Raw genomic sequence first — 20,694 nt, 5'->3', positions numbered from 1 at the left:
AACGAATTCAAGATTATAGGTAATAATAAACGAATTCAAGATTATAGGTAATAATAAACGAATTCAAGATTATAGGTAATAATAAACGAATTCAATATAAAAAAAGGAAGGGGGGTGCTGTGAGGTTGATTGTTTTCAAAACTTATCCAAAAAGAACGGGAAAACAAAAATGTACATTTGTAAAATCATGAATAAATACTGCTGAAAATATTCAATGGGATAACCAGGATACCAATTTTTTTAAACAAAAACTGAATTTTCATTGATTAGAACTCCCTTATTATTTACTTCTATTTAAAAAAAAAACACCACGAATTTTCATGGATTCTATAGACTTGTCTAGATTGAATGTTTATGGTTTGAGATGATACATGGAAAAATATTAAGATTATAGAGAAAAAAGTTTTCTAAGGAAAAAATTACACAATACTACGAACAATAACATTAAATTCTGATAACTCCTAAGTAAAAAAAAAAATCAGAATACAATTTTTTAACTGTATATAAAAAAGAAGTCCTTGCACCATTTTAACATGTTAAACTTGTCATATCAAAGATGTTTTATAGGATACCTATATATTTTCTTCAGATTTACAAGATATTTTTCGAGTGATGTATTTAAATTGTCTAAAAATCGTATTTAGAATTTTGTCGGACTTACGAAGTATCACAGATTAATTACATATTCATGCCCATATAGATGTTTTCTAAATTAAATATGATCCTGAAAAATAACATGAACTGGTGAGTAAAAAACCATGATATGATAAAATAAGATTTTTTTTTAATACAATAGTAGTTAGACATTCCATTACAAGTCAATAATTTATTTTGTTAAATCCATAAATAACATTGTTTTTGTTATTATTTTTACTTTTATCTTTTATTAAGAATTATTATTTTAATCTATTTATTTTATCTTAATTTTTTTTAATTTATAACATTGTATATTGTTAGAGGTGTCTTTTGTATGAGACTATATCCCGACCAATTGTTTGAAAAAATGTAATTCTTACATTAACCATGTAAGGGCCCAACAGGCTGACCTGGTATCAAATAAATAAATAAAAAAATAGTTAGCAATTGAATGAACTCACTTAAAAATAATAGATTGCACAATAACAACCGGTCTATCTCCAGTTAGGGTTGCAGTCGAGGTTAGCAGTTGAACGAAATAATAGTTTGAACGCGATGGAATGCAAGCGGACAGAGCAGTCAAAAATTAGAAATAACTTCAAACATTTTTATAAAAAAAATTAAATTTGAAAAAGAAGAAGCAGTTATTTTTAGGGATGGTGGAAAAAGTAGTAAAAATGGCCGAAATGCCGTAGAAATTTTGAAACTGCAATGGTTCCATTCCACCAAAACGTTTGTATATTAGAGTAGATCAAAATAACTATAAAAGATATTGACCTTATTCCCATTTTATGAATTACACAATATTTATCCTCCTACCTAGATTTCATACGATTATTTTATAAACTGAATAACAGTTAAAAACTACTAAACTACTATTCCATTCTACAGTCGAAAATTAAATGTAGTAGATATATGACAAAATATTTAAAAAGCCTTAAGAAACTTGTTAATAAAAAATGATTAAGTAATATCTTTTTTTGTACTATGAATTTATTTAAACTAAAATTAATGATCAATTTAAATTGTAATGATATATTAGATCAAGAAATTTACTTCAATAAAAAAAAAAATAGTTTATATCTCTAGAACATTATTTTTCTTATAATTTGTTGCTTTGAGGCTTAATGTTGTTACGTCGCCCAAGTAGGGCATGGGGATAGATATATATTTTTATTGTTGATTTTTCCTCTTATATTTTCCTTATTTTCTTGTTCTTCTTAATTTATTTATTATTGTTTGTTTTTCTTATTTACTACAAATATTTTTTATTATTTACTGGGACAACCCTCTTTGTATGTCTATAGACTATATCAGATGCTAATAAAAAAATTATTACTACTAACCCGGCTTAAAAGTAAATCCTGAAAATTAATATTTTAAAACTGAATATAGTCTAATTCATAAATCCTACTTTCATTACCAATAAAACGAAAGCATGAACAACAAAACCGCCCTATTCTGTCTAGAAAGCTTCAGTTCTTTAGAGTAGTGGGAATGAGTGAGAGAAATAGAGCCCATTAAGTCTGTTTATGGACACGCGGACAGCAAAGGTACTTAGGACCTTTTAGGGAAGTGGGGCCGAAGAGGCTTTCCAATTATAGGACATGTATACTGTGTACTGTAGTGAGAAGAAAACTTATTTATACTGAGATAAACATATATTCCATGGGCACATGCTACAGAATAGCATTTTCAAATAAAATAATTTTATTTAGATCGGGAATAGATATTCTAGTCGCGAATGAACTCATAAAGGGTATGTACCCATATAAATTACAATAATAAAAAAAATATAAAACAATATTATTTATTTACGAGTCTACCAACAGAAGTTAAGCCCACTAATAGGCTAATTTATTCATTCTAAAATATCATACAAAATGATATAATAATAAAAACTATATAAAAATAAGAAAATTAAAATAAATGTTATATAATATACTGCACATTGTTTCGAACTTCTCAGGAAACTAATATTCAATAAAATTTCTTAGCCATTACCTATTGTTTCAATAATAATTGAATACTCCATTTAAAAAACATCTTATATCCTTTTTTTTCTTTTAAAATCTTGGTCTAACGCCCTAGCTTTTTAGTTAGGATAAGCATCACAAACGCTACATCTTCAAATGAAAAGCATTATAGCTACGAAATGTTTAGATTTTCAGCCTTTTGAAATACACTAGCATAAAATGTGAATTTAAGTTTACTAAAAAAATTCAGAAAACAAACATGATTTTTATATAGTGGAATAATATGCATAACTCATGGTTGATGAAAAATTTCAATTAGAACTCGTGGAGTATGAAAAAACTAAAATCATAGTGGCAGCAATCCTAAAAAAATAATGTAGTGTCAACTGATACTCGAGCAAGAAACATTATAAAAAAAAAAACAAAAAACAAAAATAGCATTTCGAGTTTCATGGAACTGCTATTATAACAAAAATTTCAACCATAGTGTAACAAAAAAATATTTCATTAACAGACTCACAGAATTCAGCTTTAACATGAAAAAACAAAACAAATAACGGGGTTCAAGAATTTTCTAAAATCTGTGTTTAAGCAAAGCTTTAAATGTTTATTGTGTACTAATAAACATTTTAAAAAAAATATATCTCATAAGCATGAAAATGAAATATGACATTGAAAAATAATAATTAGTAGATAGTAAGTAATTTTTAACACTATACCTCCTATATTCAATGTAAAAAAAAAATATGTATATTTGATTTAATAAATTTGTTGTTCTTATAACCCAATTCCTAACTATTTTATGCATGTTAACCCCACATTACTTAAGTCGTCTGAGAAGCAACACATCTCCAATGAAGTTATTTTCTCAGTTAAAGAGTTTAACTGAATAAAAACTTTTTTTTTTCCTATTAACTACATACATAATTAGCAGAATTCATTCATCCATTAAAATATAATAACCTTCACTATTTGTTATACGTTTAACTCATATATAATGTCTTAGGACAGTTTTGAGTAAAATGTTTAATATTTCGAATATGATTGATTCAATAATTCGTTATCAAAAATAAAAAAACAATACTTCAATACAGCGCCATCCAAACAAAATTTTATAGGATATATATTATTTTTTTAATTAATTGAACTAATTTTATTTGTTTTTTGGGTGGGAACTATACTATTACAGTAACGAAACCTATAAAATTTGAACAAAAAAAAAGTTCAAAAGTTAACGGGAATTATGAACGATACCATATTTCACAGTAACTTTTTTTTTTTCTGTATTTTTTACGTGGGGAGTACCCCTATCCGCCGACGGCTGACCAACCCCCACATTAATATTATAAAAAATAATTTAAAATTCACGCAAAATGCTTTCTATAAGATAAAATCAATTTTTATTATTCCATTTTATATGTAATATAAGATCACTAAAAACATTCTTACATAATAGATAGATTTAAAATATAATAATAGATTTATAAAATGATCAAACTATAGATATTCGATATTCCTGGTGAAGTGACTGAATTAATACCACACATTTTGTAATTTGGTAGACTGGTATACCATTAGCCTGCTGGTAAGGTGCTAACTATGGTGTACCATTAGTATCGGCTGATAGGCTTGGTATGGTTGACAGGGCGTTTATCTCCGTGACGTAATAATTGGAAAGTGGAATGACTGAGCCAGAGGCAGATCACACTTTCATCTGATGCGTCCACGGTTTTTCTAACTCCTTTTAGAGGGGACTAAATTTTAAACATAATCTGGTTCATTAAAAAAAAAAATACATATACTTTATTATATAATTTTTACTTTCTAAAATATTATCTGATTCATGGATATTGAGATTGTTTTATTCAAACTACGATACTCATAACATAGGTTACATACATACCAGGAGTTGAACGAAAAAATTTCTTCAAATCTCATATAACTGCGTCCTTTGATATTTTTTTTTTTTTTCTATTACTTCTTATAAAATTAATTTTCCATTTTCCAATGTTTCAACATATTCTCTAGTAGTCTATTTGCCTTTTTATACTTTGTATTGCCAAATTTATAATTGTTAGTACACAGTGGTAACCAAAGGATGCGCTCACAAAAAAAAAAAAAAAATACTATTACTAAGGGACTCTATCTTCGGACCTGTTTCTGGTTACTGAAGGTCTCAAATCCAGCACTATTTCAGTTTTCCTAGAATGTTCTTCAATATATTTTTCCTGGTTCTGTCTTGAAGGAGTCTATTGTGGTGAACTAGAAATTTATGAAACTTTGTTTAGTAAGTCCGTTGAACAGTTGAAATTTGGTGTGTGTAATCGCGCAATGCAGTAGTCCCCAACCATTGAACTATTGAAAAATAATTCTCAAATATTTTCCGAGTGGAACCGCCCCTTTAGTACCAAGTCTGGAGTTGAAGTGGACCGCACTTGGTCAATTTGAGGCTTGCTGGTCCACAGGCTTGTAGTGTTATGTTGGTGACCCATATGTGATTTTTGAAAATTTCTTTTCTGTAGAATCTAAAATGTGTCAAGGATCTGTCAATATGTCCAGATTTATTTCAGTATTAATCTGAAACTAGAGCATTTATCTTCCAAATTTCCCAACACAATCTACTTAGATGGAAGAATTAATGAGAATATATTGAAAAACTATAAAATTCCATTTTAAACTCGTAATTAAAGAACCGATAAGAAAAAAAAATTGAATACCCGGACCCTAATTTCAAACTAATGTATTTTTGTATTATCTTAACTTAAAGTTCAATGCATTTATTACCTGTTTGAAATTTTAAGAACCAACAGATAAATAATAAACGCATCAAACTTTAATATATATATACTCAAAACCTAACTTAAGAAAAGATGTAGTTAGGAGTCTATAATAAGCTATGATTGATAAAGGAGAGAATGCAACAAGATAAAAAATCAATCAGTGAATAAAACTAAATGACTAATTTTACTAAAATCAAAGGACCAGTAAAACAAAATAACGAAATGACAAAAGAAAATATCTTACGATTTCTTCAAGGTGTCAAAATAAAGAGTTGAAGAAGTTATTTTAAATTGTTTTTATTCCGATTATGACCTATGTAAAATTGTTAAAACCTCATTTTTAAAAAACGTAGCTGGGAGGACTTGGAATTATGGTCGTGATGTAGCTTTTGAAAAAACAAAAGCAGAGCATGGAATAAAGTTCATTAAACTTAAAAAAGGCTTAAAACTGATCAAATGGCCGATTATAATAATCAGGAAAAAAGCAAAATTTTCTATTAAGGATTTAAATCCTTCCAATAAATTAAATTAAATGGCCAGATTCGATACTTAGTACTCTATCTTGACGAGAGACTTACTTGGAATCCACACACAAGACTGAAACGACGAGAAACTGCTCGTAGATTCCGATTGCTACAACACTTACTTGACAAACGGTCTAAACTTCTCATTCTCTACAGAAAATTAGTATACACTACGATAATCAGACCAATTTGGACATATGGAATTGAGCTCTGGGGCTCCACCAAACCATCAAATTCCTCCCGCATCCAATCCTTACAATCCAAAATCCTTATTATTAATCTTTCATCCTTAACAATCCCTGATAATCCTCCGAGGCGTCAGAAAAGAAGATGGCCACGGGACCTTCTAATTTAAATTAATGTTTGAAGTACCACCAATGGGTGGTTCCTTCCCAAGATTTTCAAGTTTATATGAAATATACAACATATTTACTTATTGTATTATTTTGTACGGTTGTAAATTACATTAAATAAATAAATAAAAAAATAAAATAAAATAAAATAAATGGCAAAGTCAAATGTTTTAAAACCATCATTTTTATTTTTTTTAAACTATTTAGTAAAAAAAAAAAATAAAGGGTCAACTGCTTCCAATATTTTTTTCGATTGAGTTAAATTTAGATATTAAAAATAACTAAGATGTCATGTGTGAAAACATGAATTTCAAATAAAAAGTATTCCAAGACAAATTTTAAAATGTACGTGGATACTGGTAGGTAATAAACGAGAAGAGACGAATATAAAGCAATAAATTAAAAGGCAAGAACTAATTTAAAAAATCCTACCTCTTCAACTCCAATTAAGAAGTAATTTGTGTTTCGCTGAAGTAGGACTGCCCGAAAGTGGAAGGCAAGAGGGGGCCGAACTCGAGCCACAGCAATTTTTTATGAAGGGTTGAATGAATTGCTGAGTAATACGCGCAAATCTGAATCCGAGCCAAGTTTTATTAGGGTTCGTAACTAACAAGATTACTTCTTTTAGAGGAGTATTAAATCAAATCTCAACGGGGCAGGGAGATAGATATATCATGACATATAACTCACACTATATTCAAATTTTTAATAAATGTCTCTAGTAATAAAAACATACCTCCATAGCTATGTTCGCTGATGATACAGCTGTGTTCTCTCGACATGATGACATAATAATAGCTAGAAACACTTTGCAAAGTCACCTTAATGATTTAGAACAATATTTCACAAAATGGATGATTAGATTGAACATTGAAAAATGCAACTCATATGTTTTTACTCTTCGACGCCCACCAGATCCACCGGATCTAATCCTCAAAGCTAAAAATGTGAAATGGAATCCTGCCAGTGAAACAGTAAGATACCTAGGAATTCACCTAGATCGCTGCCTTACCTATAATCACCATATCAACATCAAACTAACTCAAACTTATGCCAGGTTAGCAATGCTATATCGTGTCCTAAACAGAAATTCTAACCTAAAACCAGAAACAACTGTTCTTATATTTAAAACGATCCTCAGGCCACTGCTGATGTACGGCTGTGAAGTCGGCAGCTAATGCTCTTTGGTTCATAAGAAATAGCCAATTGCATCCCGAATTACAAATGGAGTCATTAGAGGATTATATCAAAAAAACGGTTCATGAAGTTCCACTCTCAGTTGTCGACAGTTAAAGGAGCAGTGATCTACAACCTGGGAAACCCAACCTCAACCCTAAGACTGAAGCCCAGACTGCTGCAGGACATTCTTTTATAAATTTTTAATAAATATAAAATTAATTCTTAGTCACACTACCTATATTTACTTATTATTATTATTATTCACTTTATTTATTCATTATTATTATTATTGTTATTTTTTTTCTCTCTTCCCTTTTTCAAATTAACTTGTTTCTTTTTACTATTAGAAGACAATTGTTTGTTTTATTTAAGTGTACCAATATCATTATTTTTTGTTATTAATTTTACTTTCCGTAAACGTAATGTAAAACTTTTCTTTAGAGTACTTTTAATGTAAGCTTATAACCGTATACCTTAGTTAGAAATATTTCTCTTAATGTATAGTATAAGATTGAATATTCTCATATTTTTAATAAGGGATATTCAAGAACTACCAATATCAACTTTTTAAAAGTCTGTAAGAAATAATTTCAATTTTTTTTTTTCGAAGCCCTATGGAAGTATAAGGTTTGATAAATGGGGGTGGGTAACAAGAATGGATGGAATCTCTATTACTGCATTTGAAATGCATTAAAGAGAGGAATCAGAAAAGGGGAAAAAAACGCCTGGAAATTGGAAAAGTCGATTAAGTCTGCTGTCTAAACGGGGCTCACGAGGTTTCGTGGTGGTAAGTTAAGTCTCAGACTGAGACTGTTTATGAGTGTTTGCCACCTTTGTGGGCGTCCTGTTGGTGTTAATGTCTGAAAAAGTGGGTTAGTGCAGTGTTAGAGGCTATCAAAGAGTTTTATGTGCCCCTACGATATTAATTCCGTCACTATCGGCAGTAAAATATTTTATTTATGTATTTATTTTTTTCTTACCCTTCATTAAGAATAATAAAATTGGTAGTTCATACATAAAATTTATTATATCTATTTTAGTGTGTCTTCTTCCGTTGATTGCCTTGTGGCAATATAAGGTGTTGATGGCAGTCCAGTTAAGGTGGTATAGTCTAGCAATGACATATGGCTACGCCATAGAATTAATGGAACGAGAAGGGACCTTTCTGCTGGTACAAGATTTTAATTTTTTTCGTACCCTTCATTAAAATAAAATTAGTAATTCATACATATATAATACCCGAAATGTATTATATACTTTACTGTGTCTTCTCAGATTTTAATTTTTTTTTTTTCGTACCCTTCATTAAGAGTAATAACATTATTAGTTTCCATATATATTTTTTCTCAACCTCCTATTGTCACTGAAACAAATACCATACATACAGTCAACATGAATACATAAGTATACAATCGGAACTGAGATCCTTTCATTACCAGGATATTTTAAGGTAGGTGCTGGGATTTGCTGTGAGTGGGGAAGCATCGTGTACATATTATATTCTCCAGGTGTAGTCTGTACAATGTACGTTGAGTCAAGTACTCATTTCTACACTAAGCAACAAAAGCTGATCCGTTAATAATAAAAACAATAACATGAAATTAACCACGAGAACATTGTAAATTGTTCAGAAATCTGAATTTAATATTCACTAATTAAACAATACAATTCCTTATAATAAGGTGATTAATTTTTTTAATGAAATATTAAATGGATGAAATTAATGAAATAGAGAACAACTTTGTCGATTTTTTTTTTAGATTTATTAAAACAACAATTAAGTGCCTTAAACAATGTTTTAATCTTTTTACAAAATTAATTTCTTAAATAATCACACAATCAATTTTACAATAGAAACAAATCGACCTAAGTTGTTCCTATATTGGGCCACGGCAATGCGAAACTGTAAGTACTTTATTATCTGAAGTTAAATAAACATATCATACGATAGCCAAATATGATTAAATGTTTTTTAGCGTTTTTGCCCACTTTACAGGCCTTCATCGTGGTACGTAAAGTCACAAATAATATAAATGTAAAGACAAAAATTATGAATAAAAATTAATAAAATAAAAGATAAATATAACATTGAACACGAGATATCAATTATACCAAAAGTAAATATGGAAAGTAAAACCATACAATTTATAAACTACATAAAGTGTAACGCAATAATGTAAATATTATACTCCATTAAAGCAAAACATGGCAGAAAAATAAAAATTGAAATACAAAAGGGAAAAAATATAAATCGTATCAGGGAAAATTATTATTAAAATAATAATTCTCTTAAAAACACTACAAAAACATGTAACCAGTATTCTACACATCTGCAGCAAATATAAATTATTTTAAGGTGCAATATATTCATTATTTTTCTTTAATTTTATATCAAACAATCAATTGCCATACCTAAGACGTTGAAACTTATACGGTACCTAAAACGGTAAACATCAAACAGTATTTATTTTATTAATCAAAGTCTAAGTCCTCCCGTGATGCATTGCGCGTTTCTTGACGTGGTTTTTTCGTAGGGATGGTTCGTCACTCCCAAGCCTATTTTTTGTGAGTGCCACCCATTGAATAACGGACCTCACACATGCCCACGGGGAGGTGGTGAGTGAGTTTGGAATTATTTTATGCTCGAAAAAAGCCTGAGTGGGACTGGGACTCGATCTGACAACCATTGGGTTGGAAGACTAGTGCGTTGCCACGCTGCTACCGCATTAGATGTACAAATGTTTTTTTATCATTCAAAGTAAAGCTAACTAGCATGAACTCAATGAGCTATAGAGTAGTTTATAACATTTATTTTCGTAGGAGTACTAGACTAGTTTTATTACATTTGTCAAAATAAATTTTAAAAATGTTGATTTCTAGTTGTTCAGACAAAATCTTTGATTTATGAAAAAATATACCTTAGGGATCATAAGACGTAAAAATGCCAGCCGGCATTCAAATTAAAAATAGTAATATGTACTATAAAGCAGTTAATAACGTTTAGTAGATGTTGTAGGTTTTATGATATCTGTATATACAAAATAAATTCACAAAATGTTGATTTCTCGTTGTTTTTCTACTTTTTATGAAAAATTAATTGTCAGGAACCATTTGACGTAACAAGCCTGTTTGAACTGAAATTTAAACTAGTTTAATGTACTAGAAGTACATTCACGCCATTTTTCAATTTCAAACGCTTTTAAAATATTGCTAAAGGAGACTTCCCGTTTTAAGCAAATATTTCAAAACTGAAATAGGACCGTCGCCGTTAGTGGGGCGGGTCCAGTCGGGAAGGATTACCTTTTTTATCTCCTTTTTTCATAATATTTGCTGAAATAGATTGATTTAACGTTGTTCAGGCGATATTTTAAAAGCAAAATTCATATTTATATGCAAATATCATATTTAATAACTACTACCCCCCAAAAAATCTACTTTATAGTATATTAAACTAGCTTTAATGCGAGCGATCGCAGACATCTGTACGTCTAATGGTTCCAGAGTCATAGCTTTCTCAAAATTAAGTCTACTAACTACTGCTTTTTCGTTACGAGATGTTGCTTAATAAAAAACTACCTCGGGAAATATTGAGCGTCAATAACTCTATTAGGGGTCATATTTGAAGCAAATTTACTCTACTTTAAATGATGTAGAATTAAGTTTTATAGTGTTGAAGGTAGTTTTAAAGATAAGCAGCTCCGAATGAATTTTTTTTTTTAACGTTTTGAAATAGCCACCATTTTGTATTCCTTCTAGACATACTTAGAAGACTCATCAATTTTGATTAGTAATCAAACATAGTGTTCATTAAATTAATTGGGGTGAAATAACTGGTTTTTCACTCTTCATGGGCTCTTGCACTAAAAAGTCCAATTTATAGAACTGAAATTCTTCATGAGGTTTATAGCTAATGAAAAAATTCTCTATACAAATGCTGAACTTTCTCAAACTTGTATTTCGGAAAAAATATCAGTTTGGATTGAAACATCAGCTAAATAAACAAGGTAATCTTTTTTTTTTCATATTGCTACTAGATTGGGCGATAAGAGAATATCTGAGTCAGCTAGAGATGAAAAAGTACAAGATTGAAGATAGAGCAGGAATCGAATTAAGGTAGAAGGAGGAAGGTAAGTATGTAGGAGAGGTGGGAGTAGATTTATCGCCTACGGAGGACGGAGCTAAGATATCTCACGCCTCAGACTCGAGTCGGTTCCCCGAACAAGGATAGATAGCTTCCGAGAACCCTTTCACGGTCTATGTTTGTCTATCTCAACTTATCCCTCACTGAGACGAGTAAACAAACCCTAATGTAAGCCTCAACAAATTTATAGCTATTATTATTTTTTATTGCATCAAAATCAATTGAAATGTTATGGAATATATAGCGCGGTAAAAGTAGCTGGCATAGGTTATGTTTTAAACTCTTTGAAGTCTGGACAATTCATGATTTAGTGTTAAATGTAAACTATTTTACCATGTTAAATGTTATAAGTATAGGATTGTGAGCTGCGCTATTTAAAGTTATGTTGAATGAATTTATTCATTATGAATTAGAGCTTCTAGCGGATTTTATGAGCAACTTGTTTTCTAACCTTTCTTTCCAAAACTTCTTGTGATTGTTTACTTCTAAGTTTGGATTACAGTAACTTACAGCATGCCTAAAGTGAGTGAAAAGTAGAGTTATGTGAAAGGTGGACTACTGATTGTCTTGTTTAAAAACTAATAAATAATACTAATACAATCAAAACACAAACTGGTCTGTTGCATGATGTCATTCTCCATTTAGCAGACCTATTAACAGACTCTCAACCATGTTATATGTTATATCGTTTTAACATGGTGAAAGAAGGCAATATTTTTATTACATTACATAACTTTTTCCATTTAACACGCTTTAACGTGTTAAACTAAAGATCATGAATACCCCTAATATACATACTTATATTCTTATAGAAATCTACAGCGTGTAAAACACTAGATATGTTTCAACCATTTTCTAGTATTTTTTCACTTGTCATTTCAGACATATAAAAGGACTATGCCATAGATAACCAATCTATTTTAACCAGACGGGAAAGGACAAGTTTTCATTCCAAAATTCAACCGGGCCCTCTACAAACTCAAGATTTGCTAAGGTGACGTCTCAATCAATTTTAGCGTTGAGGAAGCACCAATGTATGGACTAAAATGTTACCATGTAACAAAAAAGTCTATTACTTTACCCTCTTAAAGCTTTTTTTCAAATACTATTTTTTTCATAAAATTTATTTCTAGAATTTAAAATCTATGCATAAATTTAGAAAGTAGGAGTGGGTAGGTCATTGCTAAGGCACTGTATTACAAATTTCAAGGACCCGGGTTCGAATCCGGCTGTGGTCGACTAAATCACCTCATTACATAACCGTTGGTCTAGTAACAGTACTTCCTTGCAAATTATTGCGCATCTAACCCTTCATGGGTTGTAGCCATACGGATTTAATTCTCAATAATATAAATTTAGTAAGGAATAATAAAAACATAATCACATATACGCTACACGTTACAACATAAAGTTTACTTCTGATAAGAAAACATAGACAGGGGCCCTGCCATATATTATTACTAAAGAAAAGAACATACAGTAGAGAGATGGGAAAACTATATCAAGAAAAACAATAAGTTCAGACTTGTAAGAGAGATTCTTCCCAAGCCAGACATAAGATATATTACTCCTGTCTCATATGTTCGTATTATTCGAACTCAAAACTCCTTCGCAAGTTGCTAGAACAAATGTGAATCCAATAAGCACAAACCTAAACTAAATATTTTTAGCACAATAACATTTTGTGGGCCAATTTTGCAATCTTACATCTGAACAAACCTGTTAATATATGATTACAGTGATGATTTTTGTGTGACATCTTTAACGACTATATAACTTAACAACATTAAGCATCTATAAAACCAGGGGAACGACTTTCTAATAGTATTTAAAATCCAGCTAAGGAAAATAACAATAAAATTGAAAATTCTATTATTATTGAAAGATTTCGAAAAAAAAAAAATATATCAGCTAATGACTAACCGACCAACGTTTACGAACAGAAAAAGATAAGCTCACTTAATTACAGCAATGATACAGTACATCTCTCATCAATAGTAAAAAAAATTAAATATACGTGTTAAATCACTCCAGAACAAAAAAATACATAGATGGTCTCTACTAGTGTTGGTAGTTAAAATTCCCAATTTTTTTTTTTTAAATTATTAAAAATTGCAACTTACAATGTACAATGTATCAATTATAGCCTTATGACAATCTGTCTATAGCCATCAATGAAAAAAAGTTTTATGTTTTAGAAGTGCTCCTTACTTTGTCACAAATAAAATCACACATAAAGACCTTAATGTTCCCTATGTAACCGATCTAGCCCGAACCAGATATCACTCCTTCCATTATAAACTCTCTAACCTCATAAACCCCCTAGTTTCTAGCCTTGCATCCTCTTCCATTCCTGACAATCCTCCGAGGCGCCTGAAAAGAAGATGGCCACGAGACCAGCTAATATAAAATGTCATTAAATTGCTACCAGAGGGTAGTTGCTCTACACGCCTGTAACACTCCATTTTAACTAAGACTATATTTACTAAATGTATTATGTAATATACAGTTGTAAATTTCAATAAAGTTATTAAAAAAAAATTTTAGAAATGTAAAAAAAAAAATCCTAACATTTCAGTACCTAATACAATCGGATATGACGAAGAGAATCATAAGCTAATATTGAAGTCTGAGCAAGAATGTTGGAGGATGACTAATTTTAACTGACTTCCCGAGTTTGATTACACCAAACAGGGATGACCTTGCTCTAGTTGAGAGTTAGTAACTGTACAGAGCAGGAGCAGTTAGTCGATACTGGTCTCTGGGGTTAGCGGAGGTAGTTAATAATGCTACTAAATGCCAAAGTTTTTTTAAATAATTAAAAAAAAGGACATAATTTCGTGAGGTTAATGGAGCTTTCTTTAAACCACAGCTATGTAAACGAAACCTTTTACCACGGTGGTAGCTGGCTTTCTTTTTTATAGTACGCTACCTAATTAGTTGCAGGTATACTACATATTTATACATAAACATTTACATACATACATAGAATATCATGAAAAAAATATAGAAATAAATAGTTTGCCTAAAATGTACATTTTATTCTTAAACATTCTAATAATTATTATAGAATAAATATTAAACAACAAAAAACCTATTTAATAATTATTGTAACATGGAAACATTTATCAGACTAGCGAAACTGAAAAACACACTGCACATTTGTCCAACAGGTTAAAAGTCGCCAGAGCATAGCTTTCATTTATAGGATTTTCGTTCAGTCCGCTGGTGTTCCTCAAGGTAGTATCCTCGGTCCCATCCTCTACACCTTCTATACAGCTGACATCCCAACCAAACCTCACACTATCCTCACCTCACCACGTAAGCCGATAACACATGTGTGCACGCAGTTAATAATAAACCTTTAATTGTATCCCAAACTCTCCAATCCCATATCACAGCCCTTGAAGAATGGTGTCGTAATTGGAGGATTAAAATAAATTCCAACAAATCCCATCAAATCACCTTTACCCTTCGTCGTAAACCTGCAGACTGCCCTACAGTATACTTAAATGACATTGCTCTTACCCCTGTAGAATGGATACGCTACCTTGGACTACAGCTGGACAAACGACTACCTTGGAATCCTCACACAAGACTGATAAGACAGGAAACTGATTGTCGAATTCGACTATTACAGCACTTACTAGTCTAGACAAACGGTCTATGCTTCCATTTCATTACAAAAGACTGATCTACATAACTATTATAAGGCCTAACTGGACATACGGAGTTGAGCTTTGGTGTTCCACTAAACCATGGAATTCCTCTCGTATCCAATCCTTACAATCCAAAATCCTTAATGCTCTTTACTTTGTCACAAATAAAATCATTTATTAAGATCCTTATGTAACCGATCTAGCCCGGACCAGATATCAATCCTTTCATTATAAACTCCTTAACCACTCAAACCCATCAGTTTCTAGCCTTGCTTCCTCTTTCATTCCGGACAATCCTCCGAGGCGTCTGAAAAGAAGATAGCCTCGAGACCTTAAATTGTAAAAATGTTTTTAGAGTGCTACCAATGAATAGTATATGCTATGTCTAGTATACAATCTCTATATGCTTGTACCATTATGATACTACTTCGAATTTACTTGATTTATTTTAAGTACAGTTGTAAATATCAATAAATAAAATTAAAATAAATTATTTTGGTCATTCTCCATTACCTTTTACGACTTTATGTATTAAATATATTTTTTCTAATATTTTTGGCTCTACAACGGTTTATATTAAGCCTATATCACTACTTATATTTTAGAAAATGTGTTTTCCACCAGGAAAACAATTTTTCCACTTATCTCCTTAAGTTAACAATCAAATCGTTTTTATATTGGAGGAAGATAGTCCGAGTAGCGGTCAATAAAGGTATTCAAATAGTATCACAAAAATATTTATTTTTAATCAACGTTACGCCCCACTTTGAAGGGCTAAATAAGAAAACATGATACAAACATTTTAGAATTAATACAACATTAAAAATAAAAAACATTTCAAAACAATTGTTAAGTTTATAAAGTATCCATATATAAAATTATAATAAAATATTAATAATACTCAAGAATAATTAATTCTACCATATTTAGAACTAGTTTTAATGAGTAGTCTACTACAATTTATGTGTCTAGATCTACATTGTAGAACTTATATCACACCTGGTTATATTTATTAACAACTTGTCTCCAGTCTACCAATATTTTCTCATATTGTTATTATTAATATTTTTTTTAATATACTTTATAAACTTAACAATTATTTTGAAATGTTTTTATTTTTAATGTTCTGTTAATTTTAAAATGTCGGTATCTTGTTTTCTTATTTAGCTCTGACCAAGCCCTGCAAAGTGGGGCGTAAAGTTGATTAAAAATAAATAGTTTTCTTTTACTATTTGAATACCTTTATTGACCGGTACCTGGACTATATTCCTCCAATTTACTTCATACGGTCAACTATCTTCTTCCAATCGTTTTTATAGTTGTTATAAATCCATTTTTCACTACTTGTAAAAATGCGAGATGGTAAATTATTTCAAATAAACAAAATTACAGGAAACATTGGAGGAAGTCATTTTGAGAATTCGGCAAACTATTTCAATGAGAATAAGACTTAGCTGACTTTGAATTCCATACAATTGAATATTGATATAAGTTATACCAATCCATCAAAATCGTTAAGAGTTGTTTCCGCGAAAATCGTAAAAATGAGTAAATCGATTTTAACGAAAAATTTGATGTAACATTTGTCATATAGCCCCCTATAATATGTGATTTCAGATTCTTACGTCTTTTTGTTTCTGAGCTTTTTTTTTTTTTTTTTTTTTTTTTTGCAAGAATTACATGTTACTTCAACTAAGGGAACTTGATCTTGCTATATATTCTATGTATAGTAATAATTTAAATTCCATAAGTGAAAGTATTATCTTAATTTTTCTAAAACAAAAATGTATCTTGAAAATTTTAGAAAGAAATTATACCGCAACATTTCAATAAAGATACGTATTAGTGAATTTTTAAAAATATGTTTCTGCACTTTAAATCAAGTTATAATAAAAGTTAGGAGAATAAACTGATAATGGTATAAACATTTATCTAAGCCTTGTAGGCTAGATCTATCTTTTGTATATGTTTAATATATATAATATGTCCTACCTTCTGAGCTGCGACGAGAACTTTGTCTAAAAAGCGCAGCCACTCAAATATGAAGACGGGTCGTTTCTGCTCCGGGATCTGAGCTAGAGCCTCTTCATTGAGAGTGAGGCTATGGCTCAGGTCCATCATGGTACCCTGCCTGTGAACAGAAAATTCTTAATTAAAAAAAAAATAAATAAGATTAAAAAATATAAATATTCATAGAGGATAGAGAGAAATATCATTTATATTTCCAAGAATAAAACCAACTCTGAACCGAGTGGGTGATATACCACAATAGGTGCTACCTAAGGGTATGTAGGTCACCCATAAATAATTCCTTTCAAGTTATATTAAACCGTTCCAGACAAAATTCGCTACGTTAGTAAAGCAACAACTGGGTTTTCCTCAAAGGGCAACTCCTAACTCCTTTTAAGACTCTGAGGGAGAGAGAACAAAGAAGCCACTCTTACGAACTAGGGTCATGATATAAAGGGCATGGCGATTTACAGGAATACCAATGAAGGACTTACAATAAGAAATAAATAATGAATAAAATATGCTTAGCATAATAAGTATCACTAAAAGTTATATCAACGTATGGGTGTCAACCTCATGGGTCCGATAAGTCTTTTTATTATCATCAAAATGCAGGCTTTAACAATAATTGTTTTAAAATAAATATTCAATATTTGTTTAAGATTTATTTTAATTGAAAATAAAATATTTTTACTTAAGCCCTCTAGTGAATTATTTTAAAATTAAAAATGCATGATAATTCTCCCACAAACATGGCAGTGGTGACCAAATTAAGATCTTTTTTAATGTAATTTAATTTTTTTTTTTAATAAAGTATATAAAAAAAAGATTAATATATTTACAATCTAATCACATTACTCCCATATAATAAAAATTAATTTAAACTCGCATAAATTCCTGATACATTGAGACGAGGGGTTATCTACAAGAGATCAATCTATTCTAATCATGATGCGGGGTCAAGTTTTTCATTTTGTGGGACCACCAGTAAATGAAAAAAGTCAACGCCCCAGGCCGGATTCGAATCGGCGCCGCTAAAGTTCCCAGGTGGCAGAGACCTGCACCCCAACTACCTGAGCTACCGAAAAAATAAATAGGAAAAATAAATAGAATATAAACATTACAATTTAAAAAATAAATTTGAGTATGGCTATTCAGACATCAGAGCCTCCGACCATCGACAAAAAGAACCTAGGAGGCATCGAAGGCTACAGTACTTGGATATTTTATGCGGCGAGTGCTCTAAGTCCCTATTCACCTTTATTTTATTACCTCATCCCTTACTTTAACGGCCCATTCCCTACAGCCCCTCTTAACTTTCAGGGACTCTTTGATAAAACTCTGTCCTTTCATTAATTTACACCGTCCAGCTCAATAGAACTTTTACTGGGTTATAGCGCCAAGTAAATTGTGATGGTGCTAAAAAGGTTGATGAGATTGAAGTCATGCGGAACCTTAAAATACAATATAAAATTTATAGGATATTTTCTTGATTTTACAATTTTTTTTTTATTATTCAAACATAAGTGAACAGTTTTAGCATTATTAGGGGTAATGGGTGGATTTTTAGAACCAGCTATTATGGTTCAGAAATCCTTAAATACATATAGGCACACATCAAATAGAACCATTTAAAATCGATATTAAATCCATTAAATTTATCCAAATTTTCAGATAAGATATACTTATAATAATTTGTATTTATTATATGAGAAGAATATTATATGAGAAGATGTTCGAGGTGCGGTTAGAGAAAAATACAAATAAGTTAAAGTTATTTTATTAGTGCCAACATTTCGTAAAGGCAATGAACGAAAACAAGATAACAACCATAATAAATAAAAGTAAATATAGAATAACTTAAAAATAAGAAGATAATATAGATACATAAGTAAGGAAGGAAGAAAATGTACAGTGTAAATATTATAATAATAATAAGTTTAACAGTATAAAAATATTAAAATTATGAAAAGGTAAGAAAATAATATACTTCCAAAAATAAATAAATAAATATATGCAAAAAATGAAAATTATTTAAAATTAAAGTCATAAACAAAAGTGAGAAAGAAAACTTATATGAGATTTAATTAATTATGTAAGCAAAATACTTAATTTTATTATTATTAAATTTGAAACCGTAAAAACTGTGGGATTATGTAAGTCTCCAATGTATGTATGTAAGTGCCAGAACTCAACCCGGGGTTTCGGGTAACTAAATAAATAGTACTAAAATATTAAATGTATTCTATTTTCGTCAATAATATTAACGTATCCATTAAGATTAATTATGAAAACATTATATTATAGCTTATGGGTTCTCATTAGACTAAAAAAATCAGTATTTCTAGGAACATGATTTTTGAAAAAATAAAAAGTGACACATTATTCTTAAATTTTGTCTTTAAGCTCCCTAACATCTGCTTCTAGGATCAATATTCTAAAAACCATAGAACTTAATCACATAGAAATTTTTTAATTGTGAGATAATCTTTACTATCATCGATCAAGCAATGCATGTAATGAACCAAAAATATTTTATTGAAAATTTAACAGAATGTACTGTACGACTTTTAAATCAAAAAATCAAAATCTTAATGAATTCTTGAATAATCATTGCAAATTGACATAATACTTTAAAACAAAAAAACCTCAGGTCTTCATCCTAAGCTAAATTCTGATTAAAAACAATTATAACTAATAAACACTGAGAGAGTAAACAGTATTTAACATTAGCAGGAAATTTGTAAAAACTTTTTTTTTTTTTTAACTCGACGTCAGCAACGTAATTGAGTTCGAGTATGAAGAGCGGATCAGTCTTCTTCCACAACTTTAAAAACATGACACTTACTTTTCCAAACCTATTGTCGAAATCCTCTGGGCTCACTCCAACATATCTACATTTGATAGGTTTTATGTGGTTTCCATTGAATTGGATGAGAACATGGGAACTCAACTTTCAGAGAGCTCTTAAAGTAATCATATCCATGTGAATAACATTCATTTCAGAAATAGTTTCATTTCAAATTGAAAAATAACTTTTAACTTGAGCAAAGACATACTTTCTCTCAAAAATTTGAAGCTAGCATTCAAAGGTCATAAAATCATAACGTAAAATAAAAAATGGAGCAATTCGATAATTATTTTAAAGTAATATGTCTCATGATAAACAGCACCATTATAAAATTGTGAATTATAGACTGATAAATTGTTAAAATAAAATTTTCTAGAACTCAGGGTTTTAGGAAAATTTCATAAATGTTACCCTGGATAAAGTATTTCTGAAATAAAACGGATCCTTGGAACAAGGAGAAAATTGGAAAGTGGCCAACAATACCCAACCGAACATAAGTTACTTTAGATTTATTTTTTATTATTATAGTTGTTTGAGAGTGGTTTAGTTTCTTTTTAAACAATTTTGATCTCTTATCTCTCAACT

At 30.1% G+C, this 20,694-nt stretch overlaps 1 protein-coding gene across 7 annotated transcripts in view; it reads right to left on the bottom strand.

Annotated features, from left to right (window-relative positions):
• LOC106680284 (HEAT repeat-containing protein 5B) overlaps nucleotides 1-20,694 on the bottom strand; it is a 145,623-nt gene that overhangs the window by 61,938 nt on the left and 62,991 nt on the right. For all 7 annotated transcript variants that reach the window (XM_014419865.3, XM_014419858.3, XM_014419864.3 and 4 more), the window contains one exon: nucleotides 17,241-17,379. In XM_014419865.3, coding sequence (XP_014275351.1) covers nucleotides 17,241-17,379 — 139 coding nt within the window. The remainder of the gene's footprint in view (nucleotides 1-17,240; nucleotides 17,380-20,694) is intronic.

The sequence above is a fragment of the Halyomorpha halys genome, unplaced genomic scaffold (assembly GCF_000696795.3).
Source record: "Halyomorpha halys isolate HHAL.00 unplaced genomic scaffold, Hhal_1.1 Scaffold252.1, whole genome shotgun sequence".
In the NCBI taxonomy this organism is placed as follows: Eukaryota; Metazoa; Arthropoda; class Insecta; order Hemiptera; family Pentatomidae; genus Halyomorpha; species Halyomorpha halys.
The sequence above is the reverse complement of the archived record's forward strand: the minus strand, read 5'-3'. Positions and strand labels throughout refer to the sequence as shown.